This window comes from Chaetura pelagica, unplaced genomic scaffold (assembly GCF_000747805.2).
Source record: "Chaetura pelagica isolate M959 unplaced genomic scaffold, ChaPel_1.0 scaffold99, whole genome shotgun sequence".
Lineage (NCBI taxonomy): Eukaryota > Metazoa > Chordata > Aves > Apodiformes > Apodidae > Chaetura > Chaetura pelagica.
The window spans coordinates 335095-358579 of record NW_009954539.1 but is presented as its reverse complement, the minus strand read 5'-3'; the positions used below and the strand labels follow the sequence as shown (position 1 = coordinate 358579).

Genomic DNA, 23485 nt, shown 5'->3' with positions numbered 1-23485 from the left:
AAGCATTTTTGTGTTTTTTGTATTTTGAGAAAGGATTAAACAAAATCATTTTAATTTACAGATGCCGAAGGTCTCAAGACAACTCATTAGAAACAGCCAAAAGAAAATATTCAACAATCAGAAATTCTAAGCTGGAACATGAATCTCATTTATCCTACTATAAATCCACAGCAGTTCCACTAAGACAAGCAATATTACACCCTTGAATGCATAATGTATTAACTGGCTCTAACAGTGAATTAAGTTTTTTGTTTTGTAGTTTGGTTTTGAATTTTTTTTCCCAAAAAAATATGGTATCTGAAAGAGATGCTTTAATTAGTCAGACTTTATAGACTGAAGACAGGGACTCTGTGTTCTCTACTGTGAAAAGAGGTCAGAAGCAATTATCACAGTAGTAACCTTTGTGCCAGTGTATTGTCAGCAGGATAAGGGTGAAGATAATGCAAATCAGACTAAGAGGAGCAGGAGAAAACTGTTTCAGATCCAACTAAAAGGCTACCTCCTTTTCATCTCCAGTGGCATACAAAAACACTTCCTTTCAGTCACCAGACTGGAACTGTAGATTAAAATAGAAACAGTTTGACAAACATAGATCTCCTGTCCACTCCCCAGCCCCTTATGGTGACCCTAAAATTTTATCAGAAGATTTTTTTGGCAGTAGAAGAATTATATAAATGAAGCCATTGTCAGAACCTCTCTCAGTTTCAAAACATACAAGGAACTTTCCTGTGTGTCTAGCACCCCACCAATGGGATTTCGTGCCATATTGTAATTTACTTATTTTATCTTTAAACAAGTCTCTGTACTTTTAAATTGTGAGAACCATCCTTCCCTACCTCCCCCCTTTTCTCCCAATGCAACTGAGCAAATTTAAAATAAGAGAGGTTCATTAATTTTAAGTGTTCAATAAATTAGTATGAATAATCAAAAATCTTGATTCTTTCTGATAATTACTATTTGATGTCAGTTGAAAGCACTCAATTGAGTTAGCAGCATATGCTCCTATGCCAAATGAGGCTTCCATAATTAAATAGAAACTGATTCCATGAGGTTTTTCTCATGACTGATTAATTAGCAATCAGGTGTCTCAGCCTGGTTCTTCATGACACCTTCTCTCCCAATGGTAACTGTGATCTGATCCATATATCAATCAAGCCAATCTGCCCCAAATCATCACCTAAAGCTCAAAATGAACAGCATAATGTCTTTGGGTGACCAGTAGGTGAACCTCTGGGGAGGAAGAATGACAGGAAATGCTAACTTAAAGTCTATGACACAGAGTTCATGTGGCTTTTAGACAATTCTTTTCTAAGGGTACTTCCATGGTATCATGGCATTCTTCTTCTCCTTACTTATAGCTGGGCAATCAGGAGTCAAGTGTTACATCAGACTTAAGAAAAGTGAGAAAGCCAAGCCCTGATACTATTCTTTTTTCAATAGTTATATTTTTGTCAGGTTTGTTGAGGTTTTTTGTCTTAATTTTGTAGACACTACAGGGGAATCATCTAGTTAAGGATTTTTGTATTGTTCAGAGAAAAACTGTTTAATTAAATCCTGAGGGGACATAAAACTTCATCAATATGCTATATAGACCTCAGAAAAGGGTTCGGTCCCCTTATACAGTAGAGAAAGAAATTGTTAAGACTTAGTGCAGTGATGTCCCAAGTCACAGTAAAGATGAAAGTCTCTCATATTTGCAGTGTCATCTGAGCACAGAGCATGACAATTCAAACCATTATAAACCATTTATAGCCTCCACATGAGTGAAAGAACAAGAGGCTGCATTATCCACAGCCCTACAACCTGCACAATTATTTATGTCTATAGGGTATTAAGTGTAATGGCTGTGAATCAGTATCATTTTGCTACCATTTCTCACAAATACTCACAAATACTCCTAAAAACTGATCAAAACAGCAGAGATACAGGGAATAACCAAGACTACACTGACATAGTCCTTCTGGTTGTTTTGTTTTGCTGCTGAGTATGTTATCCTTGCTTCTCTACAGGACAGGAAGAGATATAGGCAATACAGACAAAGGACGTCATTAGTAAACATCGAATTAAGGTGACTCTTCACAAAATGCAGTTATAAGGCTCCAGGGCTTAGTTGTATAAAGCCTTTATAAGGCTCATCAATTTTCTGTCTTATTACAGCTCTTACTGGATGTTTGGGCTGTGAATCATAAGTACAGGCCTTCTTGACAATACTTCCAGAAACCTTCTTCAGGTTCAGGGCTCCTTGAGTGAACATGAAGGAGGTGCAACTTAGTCTTTCACCAGCTTTGCAGTGATGGGAAATTTTGCCTGTGGATATTAGGAAAGGGTGAAAAGAGAATAAATGGCTCCAATAGCCTGACTTACAAATAGCAAGAAACTCCATGCTATTTAACATCAATTGGGCTAACATACATCACGGGGAAATCAAAACTTTTAGACAACACAATCAACAACACAGTGAGGCACAGCTCTAGAAACTGGAGAACCTGGGATAGGATATTTTGTCATCATCAGCCAGGAGATACCCAGAAATGTCATGAGGACACAGTAGGGTGGAGAAGAGATGCAAAAAAAATAATAATAAAAAAATTAAACAATATATAGATTTGGGCTAATGAACACAGATTCTAGCTTATACCACACTATTATTTGTAGAAGCAGAGGTGAAGTAATTAATTTCCACCTGCAGAGATTGCAGAGTTGAAAGACTAACCCTGATAGGATTATAAGGGCACTTCATCATCTTTTTTCTGTAACTGCTATATTCTCTGGCTCTCTGCTGCCATGTCAGAAGGACAGGAACTCATCCACCAGGAGAATCTGACTTTTCTGTTTGTGTCTATTACAAAGGACACCTCTTTGCTAAGAACTGACATTTCATTTCATGGATCTAAGCAGACCACATCTGGTCAATTGACCTTCTGAAACAACTGATATAGGGTGAGTTTTATCTAGCTGGAAGAAAAGATGCATGTTGTACAATCAGTCCTCTGTAACAAATTAACTCCATTCTTTAAGACTTTCACCTAGGATTCCCCTCTAGCCCTGAGCAAAAAGGCTGCAGAAAAATATCTTTTTTTTATTTCTTTTCTGTATTTTAATATTAGAAGCAAACATTCTTAAGGGCCTGTTTTTTTCTTCCGTACAAAGCAATTACAGAAACCCACAGACTGTAGTGGAAGTGAGATAATTCTTTAGGAATTTAGAAAAGACAGTAAGTGTAATCAAAGTATTTTTTTAAGAACTATGGAAACTGTAAACCTGCTTCTGACACAGCAGTAATATGTGGTTGAGCCTTAGGCCCTCTTAATAATTCACACATGAGTAGATTTTGCAAAGTCAGCAGAATGACCTATCTCCATGAAAGTTGTGTCTACTGAAAAATGTATTTGGGGTAAATTAAAAGTTTGATAATTCTTTCACTGATGTTTTCAATAAGGTTTGTGTCCAGCACTTTGATTTTGGAAAAAAGCCAAGAGGAATCTAGAGACTAAGCAAGCCAACACTTTGTTTAATTTGAAAAGAAAATGGTTTAAATACTTCAAAAGTGAACAAAAAGGAAACAACATCTCTGGTTTTTAGCCAATTCCAGAATTGCCCAGAGACCTTCACCAAGGAGCAGAAACACACTGTGGCACCATATGCTCGTATTTGTAACAGACTTAAAAAGCTCATAATGTTATTATCGCAATTTACACAGGATATTTCTCCTAAAAATATCCCAGATGTCCCAGTGTGATGTTTCTTTCCACCTTCCTTGTTACAATACGTTTTTTCTCTGTTTGTTTTTTGGTTTGTTGTTTTTTTTTTTCATTCAGCATGATCACATCATGTTAAGACCACTCTTTGAAACATGGTAGAGCCCCAACCCATCATGTTTTGAACCACACCCATTTCAGGGCACACCAGTGACCTTTGAGAAACTCTTCAGACATGAGGTGCCCCAGAGAAGAACAGGATGATGCTATGAAGATGGAATAATGTCAAAGCAAAGCAGATGATGCAGAAATGACTGGCACAGGATGCTTCAAGCTTCCTCTTCTCTTCACTCAGTATCCAGCAGGGACATGGGGGTATGTGTCCTTTTATTCTTTTCAAATGATTGCAAAAAATATTTTTAAAAAGACTCATGGGTTGATTAGAAGGGTTTCATGTAGATAGGTAGCAGTGAGCACTCTTGTGAGATAGATCATTGAAGAGGTCACCCACATAGCAGAAACATTCTCTGCTGCAATTATTTTTCTCTGTTCATCATCCTCTGCTTTGTCCCATGCTCAAGCCTCATTTACAAAACTGCAAGCAAGAAAAGCATGAGGGCAACTTAACTCCTTTAATCCCCTCCATACGGTATATTTTCTTGCCTTTTGTGTTAGACAGACCTTTTTTTCTCCCCCAAAGATAAACACTTGCATGACGCCAGGCAATTTTGCATGGAAGGGGGCATGGAGAAAGCCAGAGCCCAACGCAAACTGCTGGCCAAGGTGGCTTCATTCAGCAGCCCATGTTGTTTGAATAACAATATCTTCTCAGTTGTGGGGTTTTCCCTCCCCTTTTTCTTCCCCCATGCAGGCCTGAGCAAAAGGCTGTGTGAATTCAGAAGCCTGCTTGTGAATGAGCTGGCATCTGATATGTATTTACTGACGTTAATTTGGGATGTAGCGCACCCCTGCCACTTCCCCACAGTTTTCCCTAAAAGGCTTTCTGACAGGGACAAAAGCAGAGGGTCAAAAGTAAGTTGACCTCTCCAGAATGTACAATTATTGGAAGGAGGGGGTACACCAGCAGCTGTCGAAACCCCACCGGCACGGAGAAGTGCTTCCAAAATCTGGAGGATGACTAATAGGCTCCAGCTCTCCCCTCCGCCCTGCGAGAGCTGGCGACTTTCTGCAGGAAGAATTATGGCCCTCCCGAGCAGCTGCAATAATTGTCTTCCCATTGTCCCCCAGCCCTCCCTCCGCCACCCCCTACAAGTGCCCATTGTCAGCGTGGAGTCAAGTGATTATATGCTTGGGCTGATGCTGTTTGTGCCCAGCTGCCTGATTGCTGACACACGAGCGTGGAGAGGGGGGACCCGCGTCTGCGAGACGGGACTCCAACATACCAGACCTTTTACATAAGTCAAACAGGAACAAATGACTCTTTATCAGCCCCTTCTCCCTTTGAAGTGGCGGCTGCTTATAGGCCCTTACAGCTTTTCCTCCTTAGCCCGAGCAAACATCCTCCTTTTGATATGCTACATGCTCATTATCTCTGCCCCATTTAATGATTTTTGATTGAAGGGTGGCAGCGCAGTTGCCAAGAGGGTAGTTAAAGAGGCTCCACGCAGTCAGGACGACAAGAAAGGCTTTCCTTGTGCAGCAGCCTAAATTTGGAGTTTCTTAACAGTGTGTTCTTGTTCTTAGCAGCAGATAAGGGCTGAGCGTGAAATTCTTAATTAAGCAGTAAATAGAGAGTGGGGTGTCAGCAGATGCAGCCTGTAGCCATGGAGACCAAGTGAGATGAAGGAGGGAGCTGAGACTCAATGCCGGCCCCGGGCTTGGGCTTGACTGACAGCTGAAGAATCTGACAAAGCTTGTAAATGGGATTAATTAGTTGCCTAATTATTTCATATAGTTAAATGTAAATAAATAATAATAATTAAAAAGAAACCCAAACAACAACCCAGATTGCAGACTTAAGCAGCAATGTTTTTGGAATGTGTTCTGAAGGCCATCAAGCATTGCCATTTCTGGGTTGGTGGACTGGTGGGTTTTTAAGGCCAGAAGGGACTATTGTGGCAGTCTTCTTTGACCTCCTATGGAGCATGAATCTCTCCTCATGAGGTTCCTAATAGCTTCTCATAGAGCTGGAGCATATTTTTCTGAAAAGACAGCCAAGCATCACCTAAGGACCCTGAGTGATGGAAAGTCCACCACATGCCATGAGTCTGCTCTGATGGCTAATTATCTTCACTCCCTCAGCCTGCACAGAGGAGATTAGGAGGGAAGTTAAATGGCACACCAGGGCTAGGAATCCACTTGCTTTGTTTCAGACTTTTACCCTACCAAGCCCATTAGATTTTAGGTACCCAACACTGAATTATTGATCTCACTGCTGTTAAAGTCCTTGCTGAGAATGCTCACAGCATGAATTATACGTTAGGTGTTTTCATAAATTTCTCCTTGTGTACTCCAGATGATTGTTTCTCTCTTCTGTATGAAGATGAAAAAAAACAACAACAAGTTCTTCCTATAATAAAAATCAAGATGAAAGGAAGGCAAGAGAAGGAGAAGAAAGTATCTGTGATGCAAGAGTGACATATGCTGGCCAGATCACTTTGTCCAAGTGATCTGGCTGGGACAGATCTGATCTGGGACAGATCTGATCCCAAGACAATCATCTCCTCTATTTTCAACACTAGTAAGAGGCCAAGATAGAGGTGCTATCTTCTGAGCTTTCCCATGCTGCTCTGTTTGTGAAAGTACAATTTAGGATATCTAAACTCAAAAAAAAAGTTGGCTTTCATATTTGAAGGAACAAATTTACACTGTTAGTAAACTGAAATAGTAAAACTGTATTTTTCCTTTCAGTAGATATCTGGCATGATCTTGGGCAAGGCTTAGATACAACAGCTGGATTTATACTAGCCAAACTATATCTATACCTTATCTAAACAGGGTCAGTACATGAAACTAAGAGCTGGACACCAGTAATCTACATGGTTGTATTGCTGGCCAAGTTCCTGGACCATCTTTGGCCCAGAACAATGCACTCACCCAGATGGTGACCATTGCAATTTGGGAGCTAGCACAGGCCAGGGATCTTTCCTAATTTGAAGCCTGGGTGCATCCAGCCTGTTCTGAGAGATAAAATGTTCAGCTATGTGGACACAAGCTGTGCAATGTTATTTGGCTGCAGGATCAGGGATGGATGCAGCAAGTGTGACCCTCAGACTGAGGTTAAGGTATGGGCTTCCACGTTTCTCCTCTAATATACAATGATTTTCATTGCTGTCAGAGTAAGCTCAGTGGATTGCCTACCCTCATTCCAGCCATGCTTTCCTCTCCCCTGTTCCACTGATTGTTCTAGCTGTTCATTCCTAAACAGATCCTACAAGAAAAGCCATCTGCATACCATCTAATCAGTGCAAATCAAGAGAAATTCATTAAAACTAAAAGATTAGATCAGTGACAAAAATTTCTGTTATTATGAAAATCAGTATCTTTATACTTTAGCTTCCCTGTATGGCTATCATGAAGGATAAGTTATGCTTCTTGAAAGCACTAAATGCTTTTGAGATTCCTGGTTCTATTATTATTTGTAATGGTAACATCTAAAATAATTTTCTTGGGAAAGGGAATTGCTGAAAATGTGCCAAAGTTAAAAGGAAAAATGAAACCTGAAAGTATTATCAATCTCAATAAATATCAGGAAATATGTGAAAATTTTTTTTTCAAAAAGTGGCCACTACTCCGCATGAGCTAGTGTAAAAAGCCAACATACTCAAATTCAAAGGTTTATGAGACTTCTGAAAGTTTACAGTGACAAGGAAAACCCCATCTCAGTAAATCTATTGCCTTTAGTGGGCTCAAATTAGATAGATACATGTGACATGGGACCAGATGACACCAGAGATCATTAGTGCACTTTAATGCCTTTTCCTCTCCAAAACACCAATTCAAATTCTGCTGATGTCACATCACACACTATTTATGATACGTTCCTTCTGTTAACAGATCAGGCTCAGATAGATCAGACAGAGATGGACCTGATGTGTATGGATTTACCTATTTGACTGATACTTTGAAGGACCTCTCAGATATTGAAAGTCAATCTTGTAGCCAAGGTCTTATGCAGTTCAGGGAATTAAAGTTTTTAAATCAAAAAGACATAATCCCTTTCAGTATTCTTGAACAAAAAAGTACATTACATCCCTCATATTGCACTTACCCAAATAGGTCACCTTGCTCAGTCTGCTGTCGAGGTACCAGTCACAGCTCCTATGATGACTATATGAAGGCAGCGATTGGAGTGGTTGTCCAGTCCTTGTCCCACAGGACACGAGAACATCAGGATCAGCAGGTAGATCCTTGTGTTCCACCAGCAGGTAGTTTCCAGTCATGAAGTTGCTAAATGTCACTGAATACTAGAGAAGAGGGAACCAAAATAACCAAGCCTGTCTCTGGGACAAGAGCTCCATAGAGTGTAGGATAAAGAGGATGGTGTCTGTCACAGACAACACACTCTTTTGCAAAATGTGTATTGGAAACATGGAAGAGAGATGTAAAATTAAGCAGAAGGGGATGGTGAATGCAGGCAAAATCAACTCCCCTTATCACCTTTAAAGGCTATAGAGAAACAGTGTTTTTGGAAAACCATACTTCAGTGTCTCTTAAGGTAGTATAATTTTTGTTGATTCCTAAACACCACACTGAACTTTCGTTTAAGATGTGCAAAATTATTTCCCTCATCCAAGTTACTACTGAGAGGTGCAGGAAATAGGTCAGTGTATCTAAGCCCTGCCTATAAATATATAGAGATTTTCTCAGTGTACTTTTCCTCTCTCTGCTTTCCCAGAAAGTTGAAAACGTGATTAGCTCTTCCAAATATAATTTCAAAATTATAAAAAAATTCCGATCTTACCTGGAGCAGTTTGCTGACCAAAGGGTTGTCAAATGTCAAGGCATAAGTCTCTTTATCCAAGAGGAGAGCCATCCAGCCATCCAGCTTTGATAAAGTATCAGGGACATAATTGACCATGATTGTCTTATTCCTACTGTCAGTCACAGTTAAATTATAAGGCATGTCTGGAGCCTCTTTTCTGGAGGAAAAAAATGCAATCACATTTTTTCAGTGAGCTCTGTCATTTTGCAACATTTACAGTTCTGTTTTTATTTGAATTACAGTAGTATATGCTGGTTCTCTCTCATTTATGTGTAATTCTTTACAAATATGGTAAGAAACGATCTCTGCCTGAAGTGTCACAAAAAGAGAAAGAGAGAGAGAGAAAGGGTGGAGGAATAAAGGTGCAAGGAGCAAAGCTTGTGCCAAGGCAGAGCAATGGCAACAGATGGGTACCACCTCCTACCACGGTTACTTCCCCATCCACCAGACTCACGAGCCTCAGGTTCGACTTTTAGGATCTCCATGAGACAGAATGGTCTGACAGAGTTTTCTGATTACTCACAAGTATTTGAGGGGTCATAAGTTTCTTCAAACCTGAAGGTACAAATGTCCTATGTAATTTAAAATACTGCACTGTGCCCAGGTCAGCACACAGTATAAAGCTGGAGCCACTGCAGACTGATGAAAGCCATCATAAAGTGAGTGAACTTTCAGTGCAGCAGTTCTGAGCATCAAAATAACAACTCAAACCCCTTTTTCACTAACACTTTCCATTCTGATCTACTCAGAGAAAAACTTACTGAACAGATCAAGAATATTACAATGAGTGGGCATAAACATTTTAAATTTAAGACACCTGGAGACCTTTTTCCTCTGATAATAGGAAATAACACAGTGAAGCTGTGATGGGCATAACCCCCCACCTTGACTTCCTCTCCAAGGGCAGTATTTGTCTTTTCCTTGTACACGGACTTTTTCCAAATTATACTAAACTGATCTTGATTATTTGGACATATGTCCTGAATAACCTCTTCCTGCTATGATTACCAGTTTCCCCAAGATGAAAGGCTGTATAAGGTGAAGTTCAGAAATACAGATACACTAAAGATACAGAAGGAGCTCTGACAGAAGTACCCAAAATTCCATTGACACCAGTGCCTCCCATTCCTGGCCCTACCAGCACTAGGCATGCTTGTTAGAAAATTGAGGTTGCAGCTGCACAACTGCAGCTAACAAGTTTTTTCCTGCCTTTTGCATTCTCCACATTATACATGGGGAATTGTTAAGGGTACATGTCCCAGGACTCATTCTCAGCTGAAGAGAAGCCTTGCTGGCTTGCCAAGGTACCCTGGGGCCATGATTCTGCCATAAAGATGAATGCAGCAGAATTGTACATGAATCATGGCAAGTTGGCAGTTTCACCTTTAGTCTAGTTTGTCAGTTTTGGCATTTGAGCTGACACTAACTTTAAAAAAAACACCACAACCTCTTTTAAGCATCTCATCCTGCAATTCACCTGTTTGTATTTGCATTTTTTGGTTGTTTTTCCCTTTTGTTGCTTTGGAGACAACACATAATTACAGTAGCAGTCAGCTTGGAGGAAGGCTGCCTGTAGATCTTTGTTTTTTTCTTTTAAAATCAATTCTGGCTTTGTTTTTTAGATTTTTGGGTTTGTTTTGAATTTTTCCATTTCTTGCTTTTGTTTTGTTTTGTTTGTTTGATTTGTTTTATTTTTTGTTTGTTTGTTTTTTCCTGTTATTCTGGTGGCTATGACTTTGGCAAAGGACTTTCTGGTTTCCCAGAAACATCCGGCTGAGAAACAGGAGCAGCAAATCGGAGAAGTGTGAATCAGCAAAGAATCACTCAACCAGAAGATATTGGCAGACCAATGAAACTGACTGGAAGGAGTTTATAAGGCTTAAAGACCTTTCGTACTACTAATAAACCTCCTCTTACAGGCATTAACTGGACTAGGATATTAGGCTGCTAATTAAGCAAGTAAATGACAACAAGCACATTATTGCCACAGTTATTAGCACCTGCACAGGTATTCAGGAAAACATTTCTAGCAGCAGTAGCACACCACACACAATGCCATGTGACATTAAACTCTGCTGCACATCAGGAATTGCCTTAGTGAGTTACAAAGGTGCCCAACACCACAGCAAGTGATGGAGACTCAGACCCATCCTCTGTGCATTGTAATTCCATGTGGTTTTGCTCTTCACTCATCTTCCTCTTTGTCACTGAAGAAAGTCTGACGGGACAGCCTGAATCACTTTTCTTAGGGTCTCCTCCCCAGTACTTCCAAGTAGTTTAAGAGACAAAGAAATCCCTGCTGGGATATGGGAAGGGATACAAGTTCCCTGACTGATCCTTCAGAAAGTTAGGTGGCAATGCTATACTAGCCATGTAGATTCACTAGCTAGTGAATGTGAATTCTCTGACTAGCAAATTAAGAGTTAATCTAACTCTGTTGGAACACCCATCTTGATGAGAGACTATAAAGGCACCCCAAAGAAATATATTAAACCAGGCAGCTAACTTCTAGGTGTCTGCAGTTAAGTGAAATATATCTTCCCCTGTTTGCCTATTTAAAACAAGTCCTCTCTCCCTAGGCTTCAAAGTTTGGAGAGACTTATGATTCCTTCAGATGCTACCAATTTTTTCAGTTAACTGTTCACAGTCTTTGGGATAGAGAGACAAGGAGATTCACTGAAGAATTTTTTGTTAGACAATGATATTTTTTTAATGCTGGAAAGTCTTTCTGAGGAGGAAGACTTTGCATGGTTTCGTACCATGATAGTCTGTGCTCCCAGACCTTCACTTGGAAGTTTGTTCATGACAAAGGAAGGAAAGGGAGCAGGACACATCTTATGTCCTGAAATCTCTGGGTTTTCCTTGACCTGGAATGCTGTGTCCTTGACTTTTACACACTATGCTCGAGGTGTTGCCACCTAGAAACACATACCCTACCCCTGACAGAGTGCCAGCACACCAAAATGGAAATTTGGGGAATCTGAAAAACTTTCCAGCTCATAGCAGAAGTTAAGTGGTACAAGGCAACAATAAGCCTGAGACTGCATTCCCTTCAAAAGGATGTCAGTGTGCTTGTTTTTTCACCTATATGCCAAACAGCCACCAAAATGGAAGTACCCTACTAATGGAATTACCAGCCACAATTAGCAGCATTTCCATTTGCCCTAAATAGCCAGTGATTTCACTGTGCCCTAAATAGCCACCAATCTACCTCTCCTTAATGTTAATGAAGCAGAGTAGCACTGGCACACATGAGTATTTCTAATTCAGAGGATCCAAGGGAGCCTGCACGCATCATTAAGATGGAGAACTTCATTATCAGAGGAAAGAGCCTTCCCCTCAACTTCCCCTAGCTTTATTTGAAAGAAACTAGGAGGCAATGGTCTTAATGCAAAATTAACCCTCACTTTAAACTGCTGGAAGCCTTTACAAAGTGTAAGAAGGGAAAAAGGGATGACTCATTGAAAAGGCTGTATTTTTATATTGAAGCAGGTTTCAATTAAGGAGCAATTTGCTTTAGAAATATGGCAGGATTACTGGATAGGACTTTACAGTCTGAGCCACAATTTGCCAGTTGTGATTGTATAAACTGTTATGTAATTTAGTTCAAGTGCGTCGTGCAGAACTGCTGAACATCAATGGGCCACAGAGGATTTGTTAAACCAATCAGCAACATCAAGGAGAACAAATATTAACTCTCCTGTTTATGTTTTCCGTTAACTTACTTATCCTAAGGGTCCATATCTTTGTGTAGGAAGGCAGACGCTGTGCTTGGTTCCAAGTGCTTTCTGTTTGATATATTTCTATAATAATCCATTATGATTATCTCTCTCCAAAACAGGAAATGATATAGCATTGAACTTCAAATGGGACACCGACTGTTTGTATCCACAGTTCAATTTCTTGTTGGCCAAATGAAGGCTAATTCGAACTTTCGACCATACCAAACACTTTTTTGATGCTGGCCCCAAACCCAGTTCATTGTATTTTAACTGTCAAGAATTAGGAATTTTCAGCTGTTTAAATTGAACTTGTGTATCTTTTTTTGAGAGAACAAGGACATGATTCAAATCTGCCTTATATTATGAACCTTTACCATCATAAAGTTTTTGTATGCAGGGGTCTTTTTGAAAATAACTAATTTGAAAATAACTAATCCCTGACTCAGAGTAGCCACTGTGTAGTAGGTCTGCTGAATGGAAAGTAAAAGAAGAATTGGGATGATCTCCAAGGAGCAGAGAGAGCTATGACTGGCAAGCTAAGATGGCTTCTTTTAAAGTAGCTTTTAAGTTTTCTACCCTTGTCTTCCTAACTCTCTTCTTAAATCGTATTCCAGCTCCTAGAGTTTAAAATTAGATATTTTAAGAAAAACTAAAATCATAGACAAGTTCTGAGCTGGAAAGTGGCTGGTAAGCAAGCAGCTTAAACATCTCTGCAGTGTAAACACAGAAAAAACCTGTGGACCATTATGCCACTCCATGTCAGGCAGAGCCCTAAAGTATCCAAAGCAGATCAGAAAGTCTGCATGCTGGTACACTGGGAATGGTTTTCCTGCATCTCCATTGGCCATTTGCAGTCCTCTAGAAATTAATATAATTGTAGGGCTAATAACACGTTGCCTATGATGGAGAATCCCAGTTGGTATATCCATCCAGCCCTCAGCAAGTATCCAACTGGATTGTCAGGCTTTTCCTTGCATGGAAAGAAAGTGTAGGGCTAGAAAGTGATGCCTCAATGCTAAATATATCTCCTTGCACCAGAAAACGTCCCAGATAATGGTCAAGCTGAGGGGGTAGGCCTGGGGAAACATCTTCTCTTGCGTACTGGTAAGCCTCTGTAGGATCTGGCTTTGCTGCAAATGCCCCAGGCTGCAGGGAAAATTTCAAGGGGCCCTACAGTGGAAACCAAATTTCACTTGGCTTCTTTGGTGGGATGTTTCAGATGCTAGAGATACAGTCCAGTAAGACTCAAACCTCTGAAGTTAAGCTGAGGTGTTTCTTAACAGTCAAGAGCCAATGATTTAATATTTGCCTTTCACATTATGTCTCAGGAGCCTTGAGGGGACTGGGTTATGAGGCCGAGTGAGCGTGTAACCTGCCCCATGTGTGAATACAGTCAAGTACATAGGGAGGATTCATGACCAGAGAGCAACTGAGCATGTAAACATGGAGAGAAGAAGTGGAATTGTAAGGGTGTTTCACAGCAGGTGGGGGTTCATCTGAAGGCACCACTGTAAGTAAATACCAAACGAAAAGCAAAACTAGAGTAACCATTTGAACTCTCTTCAAGACTCAGGGACAGGGAGGCAGGGGGTATGCTATTCTTTTCACACTAACCCAGCAGCAGCGGCTGGGTTTGCAGCAACTGAATGCACGCGCTACGGGAGAGGATATTAGATCAGACTCAAGAATTAAAGCTATAAAGAAGAAAGCTGATTTTTTCCTCTGCAGCAGACTTAAGAAGAGGGAAGCAATAAAAAGTCTCAAATGACAAGACTGGTGCTGAGTAAGTCCCAGGTTTCCACAGTGAGAAGGGAAAAACAAATGAAAGGGAGCAACAGGGAAACTTCCTTCTGGTGAGCGCAGCCGCAAAGTGTTTGGAGTCCCCTTTGCCGCAAGGTGCTGCCTGGCTGCAGATTATTCTAATGCTCTCCTCTTGTAAAAATTATGCATAATGTGAAGAAACTTTTAAAGTCACTTAATCATGTTATGACAATTTTTTAATGAAAATTTGTTTTAATATTAATAGAGACTCATATTTTCATGATAATATGGGTAGCGGTGGCATTTGGAGCAGTCGTATCTAGCCTGCAGCCATGCTCTGCTCTGCCATGGCATAAGCTGTTCTTCAGACTACTCAATAACTTTCTCACATATAAATTTATAAAGACTTTTATAAGCTTCAATTACATTTTCAAAAGACATAAAAACTCTCTTTAAAGGGTGCTTAAGTGACACATCAGTTTAACTTTCAACTGGACCTCGTGAAGAAGGCTTTTGTTACAGAAATGCAAGCTTGGAAATGGATCCCCTGGAAATCGTTGGGTGAAGCAGTTCAGAACAGAGTCAAGAATGCTCAAGATACTAGTTTTTTTTTCTAAAACAGGCTTCTAAGTTTTTTCTCTAACTTTTTTTTTCCCCCCAAACATAAGTGTTAAAGGGAAAAAAGTGCCAATACATTACATGCATTCTAGTAAATTAAACAGCACAAAGATAAAAAGCCACTCACTTGCATTCAGTTGCCTGCATTATAACTTAAATAATGAAATTTATCCCAGACATGCTTTCAGCTTGCACCAACCAGTGCTATCACAGACAGACCCCAGACAAAGGGATTTTCCTTAAAAGGTAACATTGATGGAACTTCCTGTGTTTTGGAGGCCAAGCAGGTTAATAATATGGCCATGGCCAAGCCTTGCCAGTTGCCCTTAGGGTCAGGGAATGAGCCTGAGGTTGCTGGGATAGATTTTGCCATACTAGGGTTCTCCTTTTCCTGAAACTCAATTAAATCAAAACTTTAATTTAGGAAATTCTGTCACCCACCTATCTTTACTCTCTCTATTCAACCTTTTTCAATTGCTCTTAGTCCTGCTTTGTTCTATTAATCCTAAACTGTTCTCTTTTATTTATTTACTCTTCAAACACATCTGGACAAAATTTACTCTTTCTTCTTCTCTGCCCACACCTCATTCTCTGGTCACTCTATGGATATTTAAGTAATTGACTTTCATCCTTCATCCCCTCCAGCTCCTTTTATTATTCACCCTGTTCCTCTACCAGGTCCATTTTGGAGTTCTGTCTGGGTGACAGAAGCCTCCCTGACTCACCACTCTTACTTGACTAAATGCTGACAGTCTTTCAACTTAACATAATGGTGTAGCTGGCAGGAGATACTCCAGAGAGAGGATCTGGAGGTATCACTGAGGGATGCTCATGGTCTCCCAGGTTATTCTGTTGAGTACATAGTCCTCAAGAGGGCAGGCCAACAGCTGGCCTCTTCTACTCCAACTGTCACCTATCTTTGGCACAGTTAACATCCAGCTCACATAGATGAATAATAAAGAAGGGAAAGAAAGATGACTTGCTTGAAATAAAAAGTTGATTGAGAAGTAGTCAGTGATAGGACTAATATAAAACTATTTATCAATTTGCTGGGAATACAAAGTTTAGATCAGGGCTCAAACTTTTCCAGAGTTTAACAGCAGTGCTGCAGATAAAGTCCCATTTGTACTCACTCCTCACTCCTAAACCACATTTTGAGCCAAGAAGGAATGAAGTGCATCGATGTATTAACAGTCATGAATTATTAACACTTACATCGTGGCAATATCCAAAAGGGCTCAAAACACACTACAAGCAATATTGTGAGAAGCTCTATCCACCCACACAGCATCAACTCCAAGAACTGGTACCCCAAATAAAAAAAGTAAACACAGGCTTGAAAGGGAATGATTTGCCTAAGACCTCATAGTTAAGTGGCCCCTAAAGACATCTAGTACTTTTGTATTTTGATTTTTATCCAGTACCCTTTTTGTTAAACCAGAATAATTCCCAGCTCTTAACTTATTGCAGACTTTTGTTTTTGTTATGAGAAAGAGTAATCACATGCAAAGCCTGTAGGTAGATTAAAGTCTTATAGATTTCCCCTGCAATGGAACAAGTGATTTTATTTATTTATTTAGGAAGGACTTGGTTTTCTTTCCTCCTTCCTCTAAAACATGAATTATAAGACAGATTAGAATTATTAATAGCCCTCTGACAGACCACTTCAGAATTTGTGCCTGTATTTTACTAACCTGAAACAGTAAAAAATAGATAATGGTTCAGACTTGTACTTCAAAAAGGAAGTAACATGTTAAGCAGGGCACTGTGAAGGGAAGATGGCCATGGGAAGAAAAGCAGGGGTGGTATTTAGATCACTAAAAGTCTGACTCCTCCTGATTTCTTCTAATGCCAGGAATACACAAACCTCCTTCCTGGGCAACCAGAAGTGGTGACAATACTCAGCTAAGCAGTATTTCTCCATTAGATTCCTTTAGCTGACAGCAGCTCAAATGGAGAAACAATTTCAGCTTGAGGAGGCTAACACAGCAGCAGAAGTGAGCTTGGACAGCACTTAGGAGCTGTGTAACCATCAAAGCTGATGGGAAAGCCCCAGTTATATCCCAGCACTGGATTATCTGTGGGTTATCGGCTTGGGCACCAACCTTGCTTAGAACATCTGAGTGTCAGTGCCCACCTCGAGCTGGATTCTCATTTCTACAGAAGCCCATTTATATACCCCTGGTGTCTGAAGAGTGACAAAAGAGCAGTTTACCATAACCTCCACTTAAAGGCCCACTTAACACTGCCAGAACTCTCTCAGGACGGGAATCAAGACTATTGATAGGAAAAGAGGGAAATAAACAGCTTGCTGAGAACTGGAGCAGGCCTAAATAAATAAAATAAACCAAAGACTGTCCTATGTCCTGGATAATTCTCATAGGTTTCCATATAGCTAAGTTCTCCTCCCCAAAAATATGATGCCTAGATCCAAATCTCCAGCAGGGAATGGTCTCTGCTCTATCTCTCAAACCATGCCTGAGAACTATCTGGGCGAGAACACATAGCCAGAAAAAACAGTGCCAAGGATCATGTAGACAACAACTGGGACTGATTTATGACAGTGCTCAGGATTTTGACACAGTTTAGGACCCCGTAGAGAAGCAGAAGTCTTGGGACTATGTTCAGACCCCACAGCTCTCTCAATATAAAACATAGCAAGCAGCATCCATGCTGATTTTTCAGAAGTGGAATGATTACTTACAGGTGCAGAGACATGCGGTGGAAAACAACGTCCCTGCCACAAACACTGCCACAAGAGGCTTGACTGAAGTTGGCACTAGCTGTGCAAGATGCAGCAAGGATATCTGTGGAAGGGAGGAGATGACTTCCTCTCTGCCCGGTGACAGAGCCGTCCAGATCCTCAAGGATAGCAGAGTGAGGAAAGGGGAAGGAGACTTGGAAAGGTGAGTTGATGAAAGTCAGACGTTCAGCTCTCACTGTAAATCCACCTGAGGAGAACAAGCATCATTTTAGAAACAGAGTCTGACCTCTTCAGGTAATAGGCTTGAAGACATCTCCAGATAAAAAGAAATTACCTTCATTTCACCTTCACTATGGAAAAACATCTCCTGAGTCAACAAGAATGAGAGATTCAGGAAAATAAATAAATAAATAAATAAATAAATAAGTAGAGATGGTTGTAGGAATTGCCATCACTGTGTTATGACCTGTCCACTGCCCTGTTGTGACAGGACTTGTGGTTTGAGACACCTCTGATCCAGATGCTCTGCCCTTCCAGCATCTCATTGGACACTCCAAACATTTCTTCACAAGTTCTACTACAAAAAGTTGCAGTCTCAAAAGCAGAGTTTCTTATAGATCCTTTCTGTCTTGCTTATAAAATAAATTCTTTAGAGATAAGGACTGTTTAAGTGCGTAAATACACTTGTGTGCATGCATATATCATCTGGCACAAAGCCTTGGCTCACAGCTCTGGAGCCCTCAGCACAGGAAAGACATGGAGCTGTTGGAGAGGGTCCAGAAACGGGCCACAAAGATGAACAAAGGGCTGGAGCAGATCTGCTCTGGAGACAGGCTGAGAGAGTTACGGTGGTTCAGCCTTGAGAAAAGAATGAGAGCTCCGAGGAGACCTTAGAGCACCTTCCAGTACCTGAAGGGGCTACAGGAAAGCTGGGGACGGACTTTTCGCCAGAGAGGGCAGTGATAGGACAAGGGGTAATGGTTTTAAACTGAAAGGGGGTAAATTGAGGTTAGACATCAGGAAAAAATTCTTCACCATGAGGGTAGTAAAGTGCTAGAATAGGTTGCCTAGGGGGGTTGTCGATGCCCCCTCCCTGGAGGTGCTCAAGGCCAGGTTGGATGAGGCTTGTGCAGCCTGGTCTGGTGTGAGGTGTCCCTGCTCATAGCAGGGAGGTTGGAACCTGATGATCTTGAAGGTCCCTTCCAACCTTAAGCATTCCATGATTCTATGAAAAGTGTGGCTGCAGGATCTTTGCATGACTTTAACACAGGTAGCTACAAAAAGCTCCTGGCCGAAGCACAGGAAGTTTTTGAACACAATAATATTTCCCAAAATGTCAGAAAATCATTGCCCCATGGACCAGAACAAGTCAGCTTTGGCATGAGTGTTCCTGGATTGCATTTCTTTACTACTTCACTATCATCTTGTCAGTTGTAACTTCTCTGAGTCACATTTTACTACTATTCCTTCTCTTCTTTGATCTCACTTTTTGAAATCTTTCTCTCTCTTACATGATTGTAAGACAATATTCATTTATATAGAAAGATATTTAAGAGGTAAATGCAGTTGGAACATTCTTCAAAGAGCCTTTGAGTACCTTTTCAAAGCTCATAGGGATGCTTAGTTTACACGTTATTTTAGGCAAATTTACCTAAGGTTTAGGCTGGCCTGAGGTAGGAGCTTGGTGAAATCTGTGAGGTTGTGTCATAGCTGTTAAAGAAATCATCAGTCTTGAAATTTTACCTCCAAAAATGTAGAAGCAGAAACAAATATTTTAATAAAAACCCCTTCCATTGAGAAAATAAAATCAGTGCAAAAATAAGACTACTTTCATCTTAAAAAATGTGTGCAATTTGTGGTTTCAACTAAGTGGTGAAGTTATTTCCAAGGGAAACTGGAGAGATCTTGCAACCTAAGCCTGTGTTGAGCAGAGAAGCTAAAGGGTCTGGTTCAGCCCACCAGCAATGTCAGCAAAATGCACATACTGAAGAGGTGAGTATTTTTGAGTACTGTTTGTTATGCATATCTCTCCAATTCCAGCCCAGGGATTTTCTCAGTTCATCTGAGCTGCACACCAAGCTCAGCACTTATCTTGCATTTATGAAACATCTTCTCATGCCCCACTGCGAGTGGGGAGGAGCGTCTGTCCCGGTTGGGGAAGTGAAACATAGAGAATGACACTTTTAAAACATATTAAAACAGTGAAATCTAAGGAGAACAGGCATACAAATACCTCAAACCCCAGCTCTTGATTGTTTGCCTATAGCAAACATAGTGACAAGATTTCAGAAGTAAAACTGAGGCAAATATGCTTCATCTTTTTATGGTGGTTTTTTGCAGGATTCAGCTGAAACATCTGTCAGATGTTGACTGTGGAAGCTAGGAACCTCTAAACATTTGGATCTGAAATGGGAGCTGTGGAAACCCTGCTAAATCAGAGTAAATCAAACTTACCCTGCCCTTGGTAACAGCCAGAACAAGTCCTGATCGCTGTGCAAATGTTCGCGTCGAAGTTCCTGAAAGCTGTGTTGGAGATGAACAGCTGGTATCTTTTGGGAGTTTTTAGTCCTGCTGACATACAGGTCCTATCCTGCAATGAAAAAATGAAGAGTGCTGGGACCCATATCACCATGTGAGTCTCCAAGTCTAATGAATGCTGGATGCAGCAGCTGATGCCCCAGGATCTGATTTGCACTCATGCCCATGGTTGTGGGGCCATGTACACTTTTTGAAGGACAGATCTAAGCTGTTGCTTTGCAAATTCTTATAGGTAACATCTGTTTAGGTCACCATTTACAGTAAGTGATAATGTTAATTCCAGGGCAGTGATTACTTTATTTGCTTTCTCCAGTTTGCTGGGTACTAGTTAAGGTTGGACATGCAAAGGGAAAGGGAATTTGTGCATTCCCTGGGAAGAAAGAATCCACCTGGAAGGCACACTGAGCAAATTCGTTTACTGTCTCTTTTACTTTATCTTTTCTTGTCCAGCAGGCAGGAAATTACCCTACTCTATAAAGATAATTATTCTAATTTACCTGACTGCTGAGATTCAAAGCCCTGTTATGTGATTAGGGAGGGGGGGAAGCATTTCAGCTAGGCTCATTTCAAAGCTTATGTTGAATTCAGGGTCTATCAGAACAACCAGAAGTGGAAAGGAAGAGCAAAACCAAAAGAGATGGGAAACACAATGGACAAACTAGATTTTGCGGTGAGTGTAAGCCATTTCACAAGGGAAGTGTACATCTCTCTGCCAGTTTCTCTTGGGAACAGGCAAGGAAGAAGGCTGGACCCAGAGCTAGTGGGTAGCCTGGAGGGAAAAGGGCCAGCAGGAATGCATTTTTTTTATGCATGATGCTGTTTCTGAGGCAAACAAACACTTTTGTAGAACAACTCTCAAAAACCGTATTAGATAATCAGTTGAAAAATCCACCCTCTGTGGAAACATCCTCTTTAATTTAAATTGTTGAATGAAATGGACTTTTATAAATAGATTACTACTTCAAAGAAATGGTGCTATCTTCAATCTCATTAAGAGACAGTGGCTCTATCACCTTTTTTATTCTGAGATCAAAACATCTGCAATGATGGCCCTGGTCCTTGGACCATCTTCTTCCAAGCCAAAGCTAAGCAGAAATTTCTGGCTTCTGTTAATAAGTTGGTCAGAAAGACTATCAGTTTTTTGCTTACACTTGTCTGTTCTTCCATCCCATCCCCATTTCATATACCTATATCTAAATGTTATTTTATTTAAATAAATAGCAAATAGAAGAAGGGCGTGAGATGATCATTCCTCCTGTGTGTCACCTGTCTCAGCCCTCCTGCTTTTTCAGGAAGAAATGTTTTTCCTCAAATGTCTTCACAAGGACAATGAATTGCTTTATGAAAGCATGGAAGAGGCTTGTTGAAAGTCTAGGAAGTGAAAAAAAATATATCTTTCCCTCTGCTTTTTGGGCCCTGGTCACTAATGTTTGGATTGATCAAAACTTGTAAATGCCCTGATATTTCCAGAAAAAAAAACACAAAACCAACATGTTTTAAAGCATTTCTCTCAAAAACTGGAAGGGCTAGCAGAGTGGAAGATCCAAAGTTCCCATTAAATTTATGTCATAAAGTTTTAATTTATATTAAAGAGACATCATTATTAAAGGGAGAATTACATAAATTAAGATGTAAATTATGACAAGGAGGCTCTTATCATGAGATAATCAAAGATAATCACCCCCCTGGGGTACCGGAAGAAACAAGGCACAGCTGAGCACCTCTAAATCTCTTCATAAGTACAACGTTGGAGTCCTTTGCAAAGGGAAAACAAAGGCATCTACCCTTTGGTGTCTGAGAGAAATGAATTGCATCACTGGGATGCTGCAAGGCTGGACTGGTGAGGTCAGGATTATAGCTGAGCTAGATTAATTCAATGGACCCACTACACAGACTTCTTTCCATGTACTTCTGAAGAAAACTCATTTTAAACTATTTTTTCTGCCAGTGAGAGAGAAAATTAATTTCATAAACAACAGCAGGAAAGAGAGAAAAGCAAAAAACCCTCTCAAAATCACGAACAAGCAGCTGTGGCCAGTTGTAACTAAAATTCCACTGTTATCCATGTTATTAACCTGTTAACAACCTGGTAGTACCCAAAGGACTTTGCCCAGCTGCCTAAAGAAATAATGGAAGAAAATAATATAATATTATATATAATATTATGTATATAATATTATATAATAACAAACCCAGTTGTATATAGTTAAATGCTGCCTGGTTACAGCAAAAGGTATACAGGAATTTACACTAGAAAAGATTGTTTAAACAAAAAAGACAGCTTTTTCTTAAAAATTCAGATTCTGTGAAATTCCAAGTGTTTTCTGAGACTATGGCAATCTTGGGGAAAAAAAAAATACAAACACAAGAAAGGAAAAAATTAACATTGCTCTTATGAAAATATTTCAGCTCATAAGTTGAACAGAAATGTGATTGTGCTTTTACTCCTGAATGTTTTTTTTGTAAAGAATATACATGAATATGCATGATAATATAGAAGACTTGGAGTTCAAAAGAAGTTCAAAATTAAATTAGGAAATCAAAGACCTTGTTTCAAATTTGTTAAAAAAAAAATAAATCTTCATAACTTGCATTCTAAAACAAAATGTAGGTTGGAAAAAAGCATAATTTTCCTGCAGAATGCAATCACTTGTTTCTCAACAGCTGATGTATATTCAACTCCGCCATCAGCTGGTAGGCATGGAGCTCCTGAAAAAACTATTCAAAATCCAGCTGATCAAATGTTATTATTCTGCTGCTGCTGCTTCCAGCAGAAGCAACAAAATCCTTGGTTCCAGCAGGCTGAGAGAGTGGTATTAATGCTCCAAATTTCTCTGCTTTATCACCAAATCAATGTCCCATGCAGGTGCTGCTGCTGAAGGTAACATCTTGCCAAGGGGTGGAAGATTGCTAGAGGACTAAACAAAAAAAAAAGTGCCTAATTTTCATCCTGAAGCTGTATTTATCTTTACATACCTATTTAAACTCCAAGCTTTACCCAAGCTGCCAAGGAGCAAGCACTGTTCTTCAGGATGCTTTCTTATTTCTTCTATTATTATTTCTTATATCACATATTATTCCTGTTTGAAGGGTTGCTGTGTAACTCAAGAGACACTGAAATAATTCCTGCAGTACTTACCTTTTGCCCAGTGTGTCCAATTAAAACACTATGAGCTACAGAAGTGTTTCCCAGGCTTTCTACGATGTCAATGCCAAAGTGTTTGCAAGCAAAAATCCAGAAATGTTGGAGTTCAAGGTTGCTGCTTCTAAAAATCTATATAAAATAATAATAAATTAGTAATAATAATGAGGGGTTTTAATTGCTTATAATTCTGCTTTCCTTTTAATACAACAGAAAGGGGAAGTGCAAAGACACATTAAAAAAATTGTTGAATGTATGTTTATTATTTGAGAATCTCCCCTGAATGCCTAGTTTCTGCTTTCAATTAATAATACAAAACTTTTTACATTCTTTTAAATTACTGTCATGTTAAAACCA

The 23485-nt window shown here is 39.9% G+C and overlaps 1 protein-coding gene across 1 annotated transcript in view; it reads right to left on the bottom strand.

The window, feature by feature from the left end:
• PKHD1 (polycystic kidney and hepatic disease 1 (autosomal recessive)) overlaps positions 1 to 23485 on the bottom strand; it is a 248035-nt gene that overhangs the window by 96107 nt on the left and 128443 nt on the right. The window contains exons 44-48 of the mRNA XM_010004904.1: positions 23126 to 23260; positions 19903 to 20038; positions 17449 to 17695; positions 8623 to 8800; positions 7930 to 8125 (exon numbers count right to left, since the gene is read on the bottom strand). Of these exons, the coding sequence (XP_010003206.1) occupies positions 7930 to 8125; positions 8623 to 8800; positions 17449 to 17695; positions 19903 to 20038; positions 23126 to 23260 (892 nt within the window). The remainder of the gene's footprint in view (positions 1 to 7929; positions 8126 to 8622; positions 8801 to 17448; positions 17696 to 19902; positions 20039 to 23125; positions 23261 to 23485) is intronic.